The sequence below is a fragment of the Eucyclogobius newberryi genome, unplaced genomic scaffold (genome assembly GCF_026437365.1).
Source record: "Eucyclogobius newberryi isolate DKJ021-1_F unplaced genomic scaffold, fEucNew1.0.hap1 SCAF_2, whole genome shotgun sequence".
Taxonomy (NCBI): domain Eukaryota; kingdom Metazoa; phylum Chordata; class Actinopteri; order Gobiiformes; family Gobiidae; genus Eucyclogobius; species Eucyclogobius newberryi.
The window spans coordinates 9,935,280-9,954,743 of record NW_027315834.1 but is presented as its reverse complement, the minus strand read 5'-3'; the positions used below and the strand labels follow the sequence as shown (position 1 = coordinate 9,954,743).

Below are 19,464 nucleotides of genomic sequence, written 5' to 3'. Positions count from 1 at the left end.
CCCCCTCTACCCTGGTACGCAATCTCGGTGTCATCATGGACCCCACCCTCTCCTTCACTCCCCATGTCAGCCACATCGTCAAGACCTCATACTTCCACCTCCGCCGCATCGCCAAAATCCGACACTGCCTCACCCTCCCCGCTGCTGAATCCCTCATCCATGCCTTCATCTCCTCCCGCCTCGACTACTGCAACTCCCTCCTCACTGGCATCTCCTCCCATTCCCTCCACAGACTCCAAATGGTCCAAAACTCCGCTGCCCGCCTCCTCACCCACACCCGGTCCCGTGATCACATCACTCCCGTTCTCCGCTCTCTCCACTGGCTCCCCATCAAGCAGCGCATAAACTTTAAAATACTCCTCCTCACCTTCAAAGCTCTTCACCACCTTGCCCCCCCCTACCTGTCTGACCTCCTCATCCTCCATCGCCCCTCCCGAGCTCTCCGATCCTCCTCCTCTCTCACCCTGACTGCACCAACATCCCGACTCAAAACTTTTGGCGACAGAGCATTCCCCCGAACAGCATCCCGACTCTGGAACTCCCTCCTCCAACTTGTCCGCCACTCTCCCTCACTCACAACATTCAAATCCCACCTAAAAACATACCTCTTCACCCAAGCCTATGACCTCCCCTACCCCTAGCCTCCTCTACCCCATTGCCTACTCTTCTACCCCCTGTTACATCCCCATCTTTTTCTCTCTACTTCTTCTGTCTTGTTCATTTTATCTGTATATTAATGTGTATTGTACGTGTTGTCCCCCCCTGTCTGTAAATACCCCCCCCCCCCCTTTTTTATTATGTTCAGCGTCTTTGGGTCACTGAAAAGCGCTATATAAATAAAAGTTATTATTATTATTATTATTAGATGCCCGAGCCACCTCAGCTGGCTCCTTTCGACGTGGAGGAGCAGCGGCTCTACTCCGAGCCTTTCAACTCAGCTCCCTCTTTACCACAATGGTCCGATGCACCGATCCGCCTGTCGTTCTCACGCTCCATCCTTCCCTCACTCGTGAACAAGACCCCGAGATACTTAAGATAAGATAAGATAAGATAATCCTTTACTTGAACTCCTCCACTTTGGGCAAGGACACCCCACCCACCTGAAGAGGGCAAGCCACCTTTTTCTGGTTGAGAACCATGGCCTCGGATTTGGAGGTGCTGATTCTCATCTCAGCCGCTTCACACTCGGCTGCAAACCTTCCCAGTGCATGTTGCAGGTCCGGGTTTGATGGAGCCATCAGGACAACATCGTCTGCTAACAGCAGACGTCTCCAGTAGATTTCTGTCTTCTACTGAGTCAGCTCGAACAGTCTTTCTCCATCTTCATTTTGTCCAGTACACTGAGAGAACTATATTATGATAGATCAATGCGCTTGGACACGCGGAGACGTGCTGCTCTCTGGGGACGAGACGCACGCGGCTGCAGGTGAGCGGTAGGTGCGTTTTATGATTGATACGTGGCAGGACTAATCGGCAGTCCACGCCACGAGCAAATAAGACTCAGATTTGGGCTAAAAAAATCATCCATTCAACCTTTAACATACAAATTAAAATCAATCGTGGAATAAAAGAATGTGGGATGCATCTATGGATAACATTGTATTTGTTTTTTGTTTATTGGCGCCGACGTATGTCTATTCACAACAGCTAATGTAATATCAGCCGTCATTGTCCCAAAAAGCCAAAACAACAGCACAACAAAAAGGTATATTTGGTCCAGAGCTTGAATAAATGTGCCCTGCCGCGGTGAAACCAGCAACAAGTCGGCGCAGACAGAACAGAGAAAAAGAGGGTTTTAGTTTTTATATGCAGAATGTGCAAGATGAAGTCACGAAGAAGCCACTCCATGTTTCAGATAACAGTATTGGTTGGGGTAAAAGTATACATTTAGTCTATGAAGTTGGTATGATTTCTGGGTCTTTTCCGCGCTTGCTGGGGGGTGTTACCCGATCTACATATGAACTGGTGGTTATTGTATTTGACCAATCAGCTGCACGTTAGAAGCATATACGTGGCTACTTATGCAGAGGAGCTGGACATATCAGACACTATCGCAGACGAAATGGACTATATCAGACGCTATCAGACGAAATGGAGAAAATCCGTAACTTCGACTGCAAGAAGAAAGGATTACTCTCTCCTCGGGAGATTCGTGTAGCAATAAACTTTATCCAGAGGATTCTACTATATCCACCAAAAAGCAGACAAAAAGAAAGTGCCTGGCGTAAGTAGTCACAAGATACATAGCAATCCCTGCTACATGCTAAAATGATATATAGTCTTCTAACCCAGGTCAGCTGGACCCTTGGCTGGAGCTAAATTGGGAGCATTTAATGTCACATTTAATGTCACCATGGCAGAAGAGATGAAGCCGTTTTTGAACCTCACAGACTTGGCAGGTGGACATCTGGAGCGCCTCCCTGTGGACAAGAGAGTGAACACGTGATGTAAGCGCTCAGAGGTGATTCTTAAAGGCGGTATGGACGATTTTTCGGCGATTTGAGAACGCAGGCGGAAGTGCGCACGCGCACTCCCCCGTGCGGACTGATACAACACACACGTGCGTTTGTTTATTAGCGCAACGGAGCGCATCGCTCGTCTCCACTAGATTTCTGTCCACTTCTGCGTCAGCTCGAACTGTCTTTCTCCGTCTTCATTTTGCCCCGTACACTGAGGGAACTATATTATGATAGATCCATGCGCTTAGGCACGCGGAAACGTGGAGACGAACCGCACGCGGCTGCAGGTGAGCGGTAGGTGCGTTTTATGATTGATACGTGGCAGGACAAATGATTTATCCACGCCACGAGGAAATATGATACAAAATTTGCTGAAAAAAATCGTCCATACCACCTTTAAAGCTTTTGGTGTGTCGCGTCTGTGATAGAATGTGTCTGTGGTTGAAAGAGTTTGTGACCAGTGATTTTGGAGAATTTATCGACAGTGGGCTTTGTTTTTGTGAGTTCAAATTACCGTACCAGACAATCATTGAAAAGGTGGTTTCAATGATGGCGGTGTAAAACTTTAGGATGTTGAGTATGACTGAAACAGAGGAAGAATAATCTATGATTGGATTGTGTTGGAGATGTATGTCCCAGGGAATATGAATGAGTCAGTGATGGTGATGAGTTCAGACGAGACGTAAAGAGGGGATTTCAGTGTGTACGATTAACAATTATTTCCTGACTTTTGAAAGTTTAGTTGTAGTTTATTGCAGTGGCGGCTGGTGGTACAAATTATAGGGGGGGGCTATTTGACATGACCGTGTTTTTGTTTTTTTTAAATGTCCAAAATATAAATTTTTAACATTGACTGTATGGATACATATTTTAAATACACATTTACAACTGAATTGATTAAGTAAACACACTTTATTTCCACTTTTGTTAATGAAAGTTAGAAGTTAAGCGATACTTAATGCTTAGCGTTAACCTTATGCAGGTAATAAACTAAAACGTGACGTGTTTGTTGTCATGGTAACGTAGCACGGAGTTTGACAGATCACATGTCTCGGCTCGGATTGATACAAAATCAGCCGCTTTTAACCCGAATAAAGCCAGAAAACAGTTGAGCAGCTCATTTTGAGTCGTTTTGGACGTACCTTTTGTCACAGACGTCTGTAGATTCAGTTTTAAGACGTAAACACGGAAAACAGGGCGTGTGTGGCACTTCCGCGTAGGCGCGCGCACATGTCTGTGTCTCTAGCGTAAAAAGTGTAGATCCATGGCGTAACTACTACATTCAAAAGGGCGCTTTCTGGAGCGCCCATCAGTCGCTATTTTCCTATGGAGAAAGCCATAGTGACGTAGTCACTTTTGATTGTGATTTGATTGGCTAAAAATTGATTGACAGGGGGGGCGGCGCCCCAGCCGCTGCTGGTTTATTGTCTTGACCGTTCATCAGTTGAAGGTAATGTTGTTAATTATTGCTTGAGATTAGTCTAATTATGGTAGTGTCATCGGCGTACTTGATCATGGAGACTGAGCGTGGCAGGACATACGTTTGGTAGTGTGCAGTGGAAAGAGCCAGGGAGAGAAAACACAACCCTGGGGGTATCCCGGTGCTGAGGGGCAGAGGGTAGAAGGCCGTCGTTATGGATTGAAAGACACATGGCGGGAGAGACGCCGAGATCCAAAAATGGCCAATGGTTAGCAGCTCTTCACCCGCACCACAAACTGTGTTAGTGATGCAATGCTTCCCCTCCTGAGGTGCTGGACGGTTTGTCAGAATTTCTTTGAGGCCGGCCAATAGTACTCCTCCATTACACTCACTAAAGAACTGGTCTCGCGCAATTAACATTATGCACCAAAGTCATACACCAGTTTGTGTGAGCTCATCATCAGCTCGCAAGTAAGTTTTTACATACAGTACACAGACTTGCATTGCAGATTGCATCCATTCAATCTGCAATGTATATATTACACAAATAAAATGCTCTTAAGTAGGCAATTATTTCATTGTGTGGTTACACAATGAAATAACTGCAATGTAATTTTCAGAATTCTCACATTTTTCATTTATCTAGACTAGAGATTCATAGCTCTGTGAATCATTTGTCTTCAATTATGTCCTTAATGGCAAAAATCCGAAACAATTTAAATAATTTGTTTTCGACTACCTTTTTAACCTTGTGAATGGCCAAAGTCATGGTTGGCCAGTTTTCAGTTTGACCAGTTTTGGCCACATGGTGCGCCCCCTGAAAGTGGCCAATACAGTGGTCACTAAACAGGCTAAGGCCAGAGTTTTTTTTATTTGTTGTTTCACGAATTTTCCATGGCATTTTTAAAAGGGGAGGACGGAATAAAAATAAAATGTTATTTTCCCATTATCATATCACATTTCTACCATCCAAAAGTCGGAGTTGAATTTAAAAATAAAATTTTATTCTAAATAATTTTCTTGGATTCTTAGAATATCGGCCCTACTCCCACCTCTCTACATTATATACATAATTATAGTTATCAATGCAAGACATTGACAATAACTCCCTCATATTTATACTGCGGTGTACAAAAATACCTTCAATGTCATAAAGTAACCCAGACTGACAGCTTCTCAGAAAATGAATCATCCTGTGACCAAACAAGTCGGTTTGATAAATTTTATTGAGTCTGGACAGGAAGACAAAGTGTGCAATTAATGAAAATGTCTTATTGAGCAGCTTAAATTTGGCCAGAGCGATTTGATCGAACGGCGCAGTCATTTTTCCCACGCTAGAGTTGTGACAAGCAGCTCAGCTGATCGGGACAAATAGCATCCTTACAATGCGATCAGAAGAGAACGTGAGTCCACACGAGCTGGACATGTCCACATGAGGAGGACATGTCCACATGAGGAGGGCATGTCCACACGAGCTGGACATGTCCACATGAGGAGGACATGTCCACATGAGGAGGACATGTCCACATGAGGAGGGCATGTCCACACGAGCTGGACATGTCCACATGAGGAGGACATGTCCACATGAGGAGGGCATGTCCACACGAGCTGGACATGTCCACATGAGGAGGGCATGTCCACATGAGGAGGGCATGTCCACACGAGCTGGACATGTCCACATGAGCTGGACATGTCCACATGAGGAGGGCATGTCCACACGAGCTGGACATGTCCACATGAGGAGGGCATGTCCACACGAGCTGGACATGTCCACATGAGGAGGACATGTCCACATGAGGAGGACATGTCCACATGAGGAGGGCATGTCCACACGAGCTGGACATGTCCACATGAGGAGGACTTATGCAACTTAAATGGCAACGACAAAATTATTCTGACATCATCGGTCAAGACGTGTATTCTTCATTTCCTCGTTTGAACACGAGTTCAATGAAAGGGAGCGCGAGCCAAAGCCACGCCCACCCCACATCCTTCATGTTAATCTCATGGATCTAGGAAGCCGTGAGTTGCGAGAGTTTTATAGCTCTGACGTTCTGACGAACTCGGGGCAGTGCAGAAATGGTCGGAGGTTGGAAATGCTGGTGCAGAATAAGTTTTTATTTTTTATGTCTGTGACGTTTTGGCAAAAAAATCTGGTAAATCCGCGAAAACAGGAACAATATATATATATTTAAGAATCTCCGTTTTTGACGTCGGCTGGCTCGCGAAACAACTTATTAAAGAACTCTCTCCTAACAGAGCGGTTCACCATTGGTCAGTGTTGCATCCGGGCACTGCTGCATGGTGGTGTGAACGTTCATGTCCAAGTTTATTCAGACGGTATAATTATTTAGGAGGTACCATGAAGTGACATTATGCATTATTGTTGGCGTATACTGGTAATTCCCCCGTAAAATATGAACTCAAGATCTGTAAAAAGTCACTAATATTGAAGGACTTGAATGGAGGACCAATTTTCCTTTTCAGCATCTCATCCATGGGCCCTTGACAGACTGAAAAAGCAAAACTTTTGGACACCGTTAACATTAAGTTATAAATACATTTGCTCATTTGAATGATGTCACCGCAATGGCGCCGGAGCGGATTCAGACACTGCCCACTCACCACCTGCTGCAGATCTCACGCACCTGACCCTCAGATTTTAGGCTGCCGGTGCTGCTCTGACGCAGACGAGTGAGCAAAGGAAGAAAAGTGTTCTTGTTGTACTGCAGACTGCTAGCACACGCAGCAACCTAAAGAGCCAGTGGTCCAACCTAAAGAGCCAGTGGTCCAATCTAAAGAGCCAGTGGTCCAACCTAAAGAGCCAGTGGTCCAACCTAAAGAGCCAGTGGTCCAATCTAAAGAGCCAGTGGTCCAATCTAAAGAGCCAGTGGTCCAACCTAAAAAGCCAGTGGTCCAACCTAAAGAGCCAGTGGTCTAATCTAAAGAGCCAGTGGTCCAATCTAAAGAGCCAGTGGTCTAATCTAAAGAGCCAGTGGTCTAATCTAAAAGGTCAGTGGTCTAATCTAAAGGGTCAGTGGTCTAATCTAAAGGGTCAGTGGTGCAATCTAAAGAGCCAGTGGTCTAATCTAAAGGGTCAGTGGTGCAATCTAAAGAGCCAGTGGTCTAATCTAAAGGGTCAGTGGTCTAATCTAAAGGGTCAGTGGTGCAATCTAAAGAGCCAGTGGTCTAATCTAAAGGGTCAGTGGTGCAATCTAAAGGGTCAGTGGTCTAATCTAAAGGGTCAGTGGTGCAATCTAAAGGGTCAGTGGTCTAATCTAAAGGGTCAGTGGTGCAATCTAAAGGGTCAGTGGTGCAATCTAAAGAGCCAGTGGTCTAATCTAAAGGGTCAGTGGTGCAATCTAAAGAGCCAGTGGTCTAATCTAAAGGGTCAGTGGTCTAATCTAAAGGGTCAGTGGTGCAATCTAAAGAGCCAGTGGTCTAATCTAAAGAGCCAGTGGTCCAATATAAAGAGCCTGTGGTCCAATAAGGTCGTTATCGACTCCTGAAGATACATCAGGGGACAGTGCTTTTTCCAACCTTTTTTGAGATGCGGTATTTTTTTTGGGTTGAAATCAGGACATTTTAGTACAAAAATGTGCCATATGTAAAGACTAAACAACGAGGAGCAGCGCGTTACACCGTTTTAACACTAGAACACCACGACGTGCCAGCTGTGTGCATTTTTTCATCGTTTGTAGTAAAGTTAACTGACAGTTGTTTCATTGGAAATTCAAAAACGTTGCAAATAATTGAATGACTAGCATTGGCATTTAGATCTGATGTCAAGTATTTTTTCGAAATTGTATTACTTCACTTGTTTCCATTCTAGAGCTTTGAACATTCTGATGACAGCATTTTAAACCGTAACATGCTACAATCTCTACGGTTTGAAACGTAGCTGGAAAACAGGTAATTGGTCACATTTACGTAGCTCACTTTTCTACATTGCTTTACATCAAGGAACCTCTTTGGAGTTCTGTGGTTCCTTTAGTAGCATAATATTCTCAAAAGCAACGGCAAGTGTAAATGCATTAGTAAATTTATTGAAAAAGACACAACCATATCAGATGGATCATTCACAAGAAATATGTAACAGAATGCGAGACAAAGGTGCATGAAACCTCTCCGTGTCTGGACAACTATTGCGTCACTACAACATTTAAAAGACCTACAAAAAAACTAGATTAAAATAATAGACTAGCTACACATATTACAATTAGATTACAGCAAAAAAGGGAAAAAAAGGAGAGAAACATAAAAAAAAATAAAACTTAAAACATGATCTTTTTGTACAAACTATGTCCATTGAATCATACAATTTCAACTTAAGTAAAAACCTTTGTCAGCACCATTTATTTTGAGCCAAATTCACATAAATTCCCTCCAAACATTAAGGTTCATGCGTCGTAAACTACTGGACCGATTACGGAGACATTCTCATAGTCCACTTTTCGCCCGAGGAATGCCGTGGCGTCCATTGATACATATAGTCGTTTAAAAAGACACTTTTCACACCGTATTCATTCAGAGTTTACATGGTTAAATGACATGAAACAGTGACGAGAATTCAGTTAAAGTCGGAATGATTCAGCAAAGTCTCCACTCGCCACCTCCCGATTATTCTTGACGACTCGGATCCATCAGCCAAAACATAGCGATCACGTGCACAAAAAGGTCGAGGAAGAAATTGTTTCGTTTTGCAATATTTTACACACAAATTTAGTTTATTTTTTTAGCAGATTTTGCTGTTAAAAATCAACAAAGCGACCGTAAAAGTGCTGAAGTAGTGCAAATTTAAACGTTTATAGTCGACCTTGAAGCGGTTAATGTTTGGCGCCGACTTTTGCCACTATTCCTATACGAAAAGGCTCGGAATGTTTTGGTTGATGGATGTAAACAAGTGATTAAAAAAAAAAAAAAAAAAAGATGTCCTCAGTTGTCCGGGATTGTGCGGCGGATCCGTCATGATTGTGAAAATACAAATGTCCCACGTCTGACCGGGATGACGTACAGTACGAGTTCACGGATAACGTTTAGAGTTTTGAAGTTTGAAGCGGTACAATGGCCGAGGGGGTGGGGGTCGTGGCTTGCGGTGTAGGAGGCGGGGATTTACGAGGGTCCGGTGGCAGAGCTAGTGTCCGGAGAATCGCTGGCCATCTGTTCGCCTGGCGTGCTGTCGGCCGGGAGCGTTGCCGTGGCAGCGGAGGAGTATTTACACCGCAGCGACCCGCACTCGCAGCTGAACACTTTGCTCTTGATCTCCCAGAAGTGGTCGCCGTAGTTGAACCTGCAAAGGACAGAGTGAGGGCCAGTTTCAGACGGACTTTCATCATGGTACACGCACGAGGGAAACAGGGCGGACCAAGTTTACTGTATTTTAAGTTGCACCTTTTTTCATAGTTTTGGCCAGGGTGCGACTTATACTCCAAAGCGACTTATATGTGATATTATTTGTTATTTTCACACTGGCATCTGCATTTCACGTGTTGATTATTTTCACACTGACAACCGTAGGAGGGCGCTCTAGGCTCTAAGCGACGCAGAAGAAGAATCTGCACTTCCTCTACCGCCGGAGTTTGAGGAGTTGTTTAGAAGTGACACCAAGGAAGAAGAATTCAATGGATTTGGGGTTATACTGATGATTTGGTAAACTTGTTAGCATGTTCTTTATGCTATAGTTATGTTAATATTAACTGTCAGTATGTTAACATACCAGATACTTCGTTGTCTGTGCGTCATGTAGCTGAACGTGTTACGTACACCTATTCAGCATGTTCTTTAAACTGTTATTATTTAAAATTGCATTTCAAGATTAAATGTCTGTTCTTGGTCTTGGATTTTATCAAAGAAATTTCCCCCAAAAATGTGACTTATACTCCAGTGTGACTTATGCATCTTTTTTCTTCTCTTTTATGCGACTTATAGTCGTGAAAATACGGTAAATGTAAACCTGGGAACTACGATTGAGCGGTCTGGATTAGAATCTCAAAGAACCCAATAAGTGTGTGTGTAGTAGGAACGTCAAGATTATTGGGTTCATCGATGATCGTGATTGTTCGGGTCACAATATAATAAACAAAAATAATAGTGACAATTTTAGAAACATTTTTAATTCAATCTAACGTTCAAATAACTTCTTTATCTGGCTATTTTTGTCACATTTAACTTTATTTTGTCTTTCAGAAAGATTGATAGTGACAAGTTGGATAATATGAAAATTAAAGAACATTTGTGATTTCACTGTTGTTTAGTCATAGTCTCAATAATCGTAAATAATAATCGATAAATTGTGGAGGTTTTTCTCACAATAATCGTAACACTAAATAAAATATTATATCATGACATCCCTTGTGTAATGGTGCCGTCTGATCTCACTAATGGACATGACAGACTATGGTCCCTCCAGTGCGGACTGGCATGTGTTGTCTTCTGTGTTAAAGTGAAAGTAAAAAGTACCAGAGGTTTTTGCCGTGTAGAGCAAATAACTTAGTGAATAACGCAGTTCCTTGTGTCTGAAAGTCAAGCGCAAACGAGAAGTCGCTTCAATACGTTTGCCAAAAGTGTGGTTAAATGTGCGATAGCGGTTTAGTTTTAGCGTTAATGCTAATGAGCGTCTCCGAAAACGCTTGCACCTTTTTTCGGTTCTCAGTGTTCGTGTGTGTGACCGGTTTTGGGGGGAAACACCGGCTGGATTTGGTCGTGTTTATGTGTCGGCGCCTCACCCGAGCTCCTCCCCCGCCCGGATGCTCTCGCTGGCGAAGAAGGCGACGTGTGGGAAGCGCAGGTCCTGGTGCGTGGTGAACACTCGCACCGCCAGCAGGTTGGGCTCGCACATGTGGTTCAGGAAGCGGCTGATGTTGCCGTAGTAACGGGAGTCGATACAGTACTGGTCCTGGAGCGAGACATAATTATTATTTCAAGTGCCTATAACAGGTTTTCACAATTTTCTAATTTTGACTTTATTTGGTGAGTTCATACCTGTTGTACCTATAAATTATTAGTTTTACACCAATCGAGTAGGTATTTGTGGAGAAAATGTAGAAAAATCTATAGAAAATGACAGGAAGTGACATCACACCAGGGACACTCATTCCAGTCAAAGTTTGTGCATCATTTACACAAAATAAACCACTTTTTTGAGACTCTAGACATTAATTCAACAAAATAAAGTCCCTCTCATATATTTTTGTCAAATAAAAGAAATTGTGACATTAGACGAGTTTTTCCCAGTGGCTGCTGGGTAATCTCCTCGTGCGATGTCATCCATTATAAACAGGAAGTGGAATTATAAACCTAAAAAATTCCCCCCCCCCCTTTTTTTTTTAGCAAAATTCAAAACATATTTATCCTAACTTTATTTTAGTTCAATGAGTTGTCCGACGTGTCAGAGGCACTTTATTTATTTAAAGTTGACAGTCTGTTTTTATTGTTGCATTTTCTGGCCAATACAATGAGCTGCACTGAGTCCTTTGTTTGAGCTTTTCTATTATTACTGTGTTTAATGTAAAGAGAATAAAGTGCAATATAAATATGTATATTTTAGTATTTATATTTAAAGTCTATTGTTATTCTTTTTACTATTCTTCTTATCAGTATTGTTTTGTGTTTCACCATATGGCAAAAGAAAGGTTCCTAGTAAGTTGTTCACTGACAATGGCAATACAATATTTTGACATGACATAACAAATACAAAAAGTGCTGGAGTTGTATCGTATGGAGTTGGACTCCCCGGGAACCCACGCCAGGATCCTGTTTGTGCATTCAACATCATCCTCCCTGCTCTGCTCCAGGACAAGCTCTCCCAGCTCAACGTGCCTGATCACCGACTTCCTGACGGATCGGAGGCAGTGTGTGCATTTGGGGAATAATGTCTCAGACACACGGACTATCAGCACAGGAGCCCCACAGGGCTGAGTACTTCCCCCCTGCTCTTCTCCATGTAAACAAACTGCTGCACCTCCAGCCACAACTCCGTAAAACTAATTAAAGGTGCCATAACATGCTTTTTTTCACGTTTCGTAGTCCATCCTAAGTGTATAATTGATAATAATAAGGGTTGCGCAACACCCTTAACATAATAGTTAAGAAATATCACCCAGACCTTGGACCCCCTCACCAACCCGGAAATGCAGACGGCTTGGTTTGATATTCGCCCCCACCCTTGCGAAGAGCGATCTGGCTCCCCCCGCCCACCCGTGACGTAGTCTCAGCGAGAGCGTGTGTGCCCCGCCCACCCGTGACGTAGGCCCCACAGCTGTGTGCTGTAAGCACACAGCTGCGGGGAGCAGCGCGGAGTGAGTGAGAAAGAGTCTACTTTGAGACTGAATAAAAACGTGTTGATTGAGAGAGAGATCAGTTCAATGCCCAGAAAACACTGGAGATGATCATGGACTTCAGGAAAGTCAAAGCCCCCCAGCCCCCCCCTCACTATCTCAGACCTCAGCTCCCTCATCAAGAAGCCCCACTCTGCACGCTTCCAGGGCTCTGGGACGAGCAGGTCGGATCACTAACCCTTCTCACCCTGGACATGGACATTTGAGCCACTCCCCTCAGGCAGAAGGCTATGGTCCATTCGGACCAGAACCTCCCGTCACAAGTGTGTTCACTTCCTATTGCACTATATAACTTTATATTTTATTATGTACATATCACCACTCCCTATTGCATATTTTTTTACATTATAATATTTTATAATGTACATGTACACTTGTATTCAGTGTTCCATGTTCTGTTTGTGATGCACCAAATCATCAGGACAAGTTCCTATGTCTGTGAATTGTGTTCATGATAAATGGCAATAAACTCAATTCTGATTCTGTAATAAAAACAGAAGCTTTGTTTGAATGTAGGATGTTTGTAGAGAAGCAGCAGACGACAGTGACGGCACTGACCTTGTCGTCGAGGCTGAAAAGGTAAGCGTCGTTTTGCCTCATCTCAGCCTCGTCCTCAGAGATGATCTCACCCACATATCTGTCAACACACATCACAGCCACGGTTTACCTCGTATCACTCCGCCACAGGCCTTAGAACAGTTTTGACACTAATCCTGAATTTCCTTAAGAGTTTTAAACCTCATTTTGATGGTTCTTCATAAAAACATCTCTGGATTTTCATTTAGATTCTGTTCTTCACATTAAGGTCGAATTGCTTAGTTACGGCAGTTTACAAAAGAGTACAAATATTGTGGTCTTCCAAAAAGTGCTCTACCATATTTTTGTATACACATGCACCCCTCTGCAGTAACTAGGTAAAGGCTTTCTATTGTCAGATTCATATTTAGCAATGCTTTAATCTAGACTCGTCACTAGACTACACTGAAGGTCCCGGCTCGTTTAGGTTCTTCCCTGCGGTAAAGCAGTAACTAAGTTAAACGGGAAGCAGAGTCCTCTTTTGGTGACAGACGCCTGGGAACCTGGTTTAGGACTGACTGTGCTGTTTATTTAAAAATGAGGTTGAATAACTGAAAGTTTAATATGTGGAAAGAAAATGGAGCTTTAAAAGGTGCGCGCACCACCTGAAAGAGTAGCAGGATTGTCACTCACTGGCAGACGAAGGTGCCCTGTGGAATGTCCTGCAGCGCTCGAACGCCCCAGCCTTTCTTCTGTGTCCTGAACAGCTCCATCCTCACTCTGCACACCACACAGATAAGTCCGATTTAGATCATCGTAATCGTTCTCTGGACTTTACACTCTTTTACACACTTTTATAAACAAACACAGTGACATCATTGAACCAAACGGTTTAGGATATACACCAATAATGCACTTTATTCGTAAAAAGTCTCCATCTTGAAGTCTTCCCATATTTCAAACTTTATTTGGTTGACAGATAGTAGACAAAATTAAAAAAATAACCATTTGTTGCTGCCTTGCTCAAAACCACCGTCTCCATGGATTGCAAGTGTGCCCACCACAAATGTCACGCAGTGGGGCATTATGGGTCCTTAAATACACAGCGTACAAACCTGAGTCCATTCTGTACGACTCTGTTCTTGCAGGTTCTCCAGCAGGAGCAGGCGTGATTGCACTCAAAGATCAGAGGTGGCTCCTCACGGCAAAACTCTGGCAACAGACGACCGTTCTGCAACAAACATCACCAGGACGAAGAAACGTTTAGACCAACTGAGTCCAGACAACACTAAAATTATGTTATTTATCCCTTTATCGAAAACCAAGCAGTTGTATCCTGCTTCATTCACATCTGATGAACTAATCCTGTTTACGAGGTAGTCATCTCTCAGCCTCTGAAATCACTTTTCACAGGGTAAAATCTAGACTTCTCTTGAGCAGTTTTTATTTCAGGTGTGCTTTATTTTAAAAACATGAAATACTAAGCTCTGGACGACCAAAAACATGTATAAAAAGTAAATTAAAACCAGACAACTGCATAATATGTCCAGTTTAAGGTTTGAACAACATGATAATACACAATAGCACAATTCTGGGAACTCAGTAGGTTATAATAACAGCACAGACTCACCTGGTCGTACCAGCGTCGCAGGCTGAGCTGTCCACACATGCAGATGCTGGTGGAGCAGTCTTCTTTGCAGACGCAGTACTGAGTAACAACAGCAGGGACATGTTCAGGCGCTTAACCTCGTGCAAGTGCTCATTATTCTACTCTAAACCAAGAATACAACTGGGGTGAATCAATTTACTTAAACATAATGTGATTACAGTTATTAAAAAAAAAAAAAAAAAAAAAGTTCATATTGCACATTCAGAAGCAATACAAATTTAGAGAAAACTGAAGGATAAATTAGTACCAATCAAAAACATTCATAATAATAATTTAAAATAAATAAATGAATAATAATAAAACTAAATAATAATAATACTGATAATAATAAATGGACTACTTATGACTAGTCTACTATAAAAAAAATATACAGCTGCATTTTGAAAATCATAATTGTAATTTGGACTACATTTTATACTAAAGACTGGCATAATTCAATTAATTAATAAACTAAAAATAAAACAATCATTTGGGGCAGCCCTGGTCTAAATTATTCAATCAGCTGGTTTATACATAAAACAACCCCAAAGACAATTTTTTTTTGTATCTTACGTTTTCTTAAAAGACCATAAAATTACAATCCAGGGCCGTGTGTTACCTGCAGGTGTGTGATATTGCGATCGATGTTCATGGGCGACGTGACGCAGTTCTCTCGAATGTATTTGTAGTCCTCGGGGTAAGTCTCGGCGTCCACCGCGTTCACACAGGGGATGGGCACAGCCTCCTGCCCCAACGCCACGTCTCTGCTCGCAAAGAAACACACAACCTCAGCGAGAGGAGCCCCACAGCGAGGCAGCAGAGGCTCTAGTGCCGACTGCTGTCCATGGGCAAGGCACCATGTACAAAAGTTAAAGTACAGAAACCTAAACATTTACTTGTATTGCCTCCGACAGGTTGGACGACTCAAACTAAAATGCAGGTGAAATTTAAAATGTTCCTAAAAATGATAAACATTTGAACCCAGAATCGCTAATTTTTTAGGTTTATAATTTCACTTCCTGTTTGTGATTGATGACGTCACCCTAGGAAAACTCATCTAATGTCATAATTTGTTTTATTTGAATAATGAAAATATATGAGAGCAACTTTATTTTGTTGAATTAAAGTTTAGAGACTTCGGGCCTTAGGCGGGGTACAAGCGGTAGAAAATGGATGGATGGAAAGTTTAGAGAGACTGGAATGAGTGATGTCACTTGAGTGATGTCACTTCCTGTCATTTTCTACATATTTTTCAACATTTTCTCCACAAACACCTACTTGATTGGTGTCAAAGTATAATTTATATGTACAACAGGTATACACCAAATAAAGTCACAATTAGAAAATCGTAAATATACGCCATACGTCGCATATTTTACAGTGAATAGTTTTTCATTTCATTTTAATATAAAAGCGGGTACCTGTACTTTCTACTACACTACATTTTTGAAAAGGACTGAAAGGTAAAAAGTACAGGGTTAGGGTTACCTGAGCAACTGCAGCAACATAACGAGAGTTAATGCTGAGGATGAAACATGCTTTGGTCGCGCAGTAGAAACGTGAGCCAAAATAACTACTATACAAAAAATAAATACAACATTGGGTTAGTTAGCACTAGCAAAAGTAAAAAGGTGAAGTAAAAAAATAAAATATTAAAAATTCTAGACGCTATATCTCACTGAACACGATCTTATCTGTGCTAGAATTAGTTTAATACCACAATGTAAAGACGCGTGAGTCAAAAGAAGAGACATGACTCTCAACATGTTGCTCTGGAGGGAGAAGCAGCCAAGTACATAGTCCAAACATCTACAGTTGGTGAGTGGGAGAGCGTTTAGGACACACAGTTTCTTTGCTTCACCCCTGCCTAAACTTCTGTTACATCTTTATTCACAGTTACATCTTTAGAAGGCCCTTTCTGCTCAGAGTGAGTGATAACCCTTGACCATCCCTGACCTGTGCTGGAGCTTGTGGTTGAGGCTCAGTCGGACGCTCCGCTCTCTCCGACTCGCCTGCAGAGCCATCCAGGCCTTGGAGCTGTGGCTGCAGCAATCGGGAGGAGTCTCTCCCTCGCGATTCTTCAGGAACACGTCTGCTCCGCGGGACAGGAACAGCCTGAACACAGCACAACGGTCACGCACAGTTGTTCATGGCTCCGACGTGTTTGTGGCGGGCGTAGACTGACGTGACACATTCGAGGCGGTTCTCTCGAGCGGCGATGTGCAGCGGCGAGTCTCCGTGGATGTTCACCGCCCTCAGGTCACAGCGAGCGCCCAGCAGCAGCTCAGCGATCTCCACGCTGCCAGAGAAGGCGGCCCAGTGCAAGCAGATGTTCTCCTCCTGCAGGACGCACGCAGACGCACACAAAAACGGGAAGATGATTTTAAAGGCTATGTTTAAAAATTAATAAATCACCAAATTGTGACTAAAATCCTAGTTGAATTTTTTGATCACTGTAATCGTTATCTGGACTAATAAATCAAAATGTCAACTATTCATGATCAATATTATATCATAAATATTCTATGTAGAAACCTATTGATCATTTTGAAAAGTCTATGTACAATAGAATATCATTTGACTAGTCGACTGCTTAAATAATTAGTTGCATCTCAAGTAATCATTTAGTCATCCTTCAGTTTGTCGAGTGGTCAATCATTTCTATTTAATACAAGATCAAGGGAAACTATGCAGCCTAAAGAACACTTGATAGGATTTATTGTATAATTGTTAGACCCCAGGCCAGAAACTTTGATCTGAATGAGTTGAAGCTTTATTGTCCCACAGACCTTGTCCCTGATGTTGATGTCCGCTCCCTTGGACAGAAGCAGCCGCACTTGGTCTGCGTGTTTGTACTCTGTGGCCCAGATCATGGCCGTCCAGCCCCCGTCGTCCTGGAAACACAAACAGAGGGAAACTCATTACACATAATTGTAAAAAAAAAAAATAAGAAAAGGGAACAGCTATGACAACCATTATTATTAATATTATTACCTGATCGTTGATGTCTACTGCTCCTACTGAGAGAAGATGCTCCACAATGTTGTAATGACCAGACTTGGCCGCTAGATGGAGACATGTGAACCCTTCTGCATCCTGAGGCAAGAGGAAAGAGGTAGAATAAAGGTTCTTCTGTCAGTTCAGTTCAAAGAGCTGCTGAGACCTTAAGTACACCACGCAATAATTAATAATTAATTAAATATCAGTGTTAAGTACAAGTTGAAAAGGGAGGAGATGACATAAGATTGATTTTCGATTGCTCTTCTTTCTGGTTCATTCTTTTTGTAACTGTATGTCACTGATCACGTATTTTATGTTATGAATGAAAAAAGAAACATTTTTAAAAAGTCCATAAACTACAAAAATAAGGATGCGTTTAATGCAGTATTTCTTTTTCACATATGTGTTTTATAATATTTTTTACACTGAGTGTCAACGTTTCCAGGTTCACATTTTAACCCCAACCATTGAAATATATAACGCTGCTATTCCTCTTCTGAAACAGGTCCTGAATGTACATAGAGAACGGATTATTTTATTCATGAAGTCAAAAATGGCCTGGAATATATACTTTTTCCCTGTAATAACTGAGACCATTTTAGAATCAAAATGTATTATTTTTGTTAAATATATAGAACAAAAAGAAAAAACGACTTAAAATGAGACTTTTTGAGGCTTTGAGAAAGTTCAATTTTGTAAAGCCGGTCACAAACTTGAGGAACAGTTTCACCACGAGAATAAAATAAAATATTTCACTGTTGATAAGTCTCAATAATGGTGAATAATCGTTAAAAAGGGATTTTTTTTTTCTGACAATAATCGTAACACAAACATTTGCTATCGTAACATCCCTACGTGAACGTGCATTTCCTTTACAATTCATACTGTTCTTTTTGGACCACTTCTATTGCTCTGTTGGTGCAATGACAGGCGTGAGGACAGAGGCAAACCTTGTGTGTGGCGCTGGCTCCCGCTCGCAGCAGGAAGCACACGATCTCCATGTGGTTGTTCTCGCAGGCGTCCATCAGAGGAGTGCGCTGGTCCTCGTCACACATGTCCAAGTTTGCTCCAGCCTGACAAAACAATGAAGTTTATAAATGCAATATATATGCACGTCAAATTCAACCGTAGACTATTCCACACAAAGATTACTTGTCATTTCAATCCATTTATATCAAAAGAAGTTAACCAATCAGAGTAAATTATATCAAAATCTTATCTCAAGTCCCATGGGCCTAATCCTGTCTCGTCACACCCTTATCATTAAGTAGAAAGTGCCTCAGCGATATGAGTCACTTTCTATTTACTTATTTACTTAGATATACTCATAGTTATTTACTAAACTTTTACTCACATTCAGCCATTAACTCTACAAACTACAGAATTGTCCCAAATGTAATACCTGGACCAGCATGTGGCAGATGTCCACGTGTCCAGCCTCTGCGGCTGCATGAAGAGCAGTGCGCTTGTTCTGAATGTCCATCTTGTAGTTTGGGTCAATTCCATCAACTGCATGGAAAAAAAAAAACATGCACTTTAAGTAAAATTAATGCATTTTATCATACCATATCAGGGCTCAGATTAAGGATTTTCACTTGTACAGCGGTGCTGCTAAACAATCCGTTAATTTTTCCAAATTTGTATAGCAATTTGATAATTGCATAGCAAAACACGAAAGTGACTAACAATCAATATTTTCCATTGATAACACGATTGTTTATTTAAAATGTATTTGTAAACATTCTATTAATAAAAACTCTTAACTAATTAACTTTTAAACACTTTTTAAACATATTTCCTTTAAATAAAACAGAAAACTTGCAAATAAAATTAGTTGTTGAACAAATTAATCAACACAAAGTCAGATTGCCTTATTTACAACTTTCTTCCATATCATCATCAATCAGATGACTATTTGCAGGAGTCGCATTTACATATTAATTGTCATTACACTCACAAAAAACATGTATTAAGCTTCTGATGGAAAAAATAAAGGTTGCTGTGGTGTTTCCATCATGGTGTATTTTATGTGTTATTCAAATTGTACCGCTCTATTTGACGTTCCATTCCATTTTTTGTTTTGCT

The 19,464-nt window shown here is 41.9% G+C and overlaps 1 protein-coding gene across 2 annotated transcripts in view; it reads right to left on the bottom strand.

Moving 5' to 3' along the window:
• Positions 1-7,901: 7,901 nt before the first annotated feature.
• Positions 7,902-19,464, bottom strand: part of LOC140367106 (histone-lysine N-methyltransferase EHMT1-like) — a 71,297-nt gene continuing 59,734 nt past the window's right edge. For both annotated transcript variants that reach the window (XM_072453440.1, XM_072453439.1), the window contains 13 exons: positions 18,782-18,888; positions 18,330-18,452; positions 17,374-17,475; positions 17,169-17,273; positions 16,565-16,719; positions 16,336-16,494; positions 14,999-15,143; positions 14,362-14,439; positions 13,847-13,962; positions 13,425-13,511; positions 12,774-12,852; positions 10,605-10,774; positions 7,902-9,169 (listed from right to left, as the gene is read on the bottom strand). In XM_072453440.1, the coding sequence (XP_072309541.1) occupies positions 8,992-9,169; positions 10,605-10,774; positions 12,774-12,852; positions 13,425-13,511; positions 13,847-13,962; positions 14,362-14,439; positions 14,999-15,143; positions 16,336-16,494; positions 16,565-16,719; positions 17,169-17,273; positions 17,374-17,475; positions 18,330-18,452; positions 18,782-18,888 (1,604 nt within the window). In that variant the 3' untranslated portion in view covers positions 7,902-8,991. The remainder of the gene's footprint in view (positions 9,170-10,604; positions 10,775-12,773; positions 12,853-13,424; positions 13,512-13,846; positions 13,963-14,361; positions 14,440-14,998; positions 15,144-16,335; positions 16,495-16,564; positions 16,720-17,168; positions 17,274-17,373; positions 17,476-18,329; positions 18,453-18,781; positions 18,889-19,464) is intronic.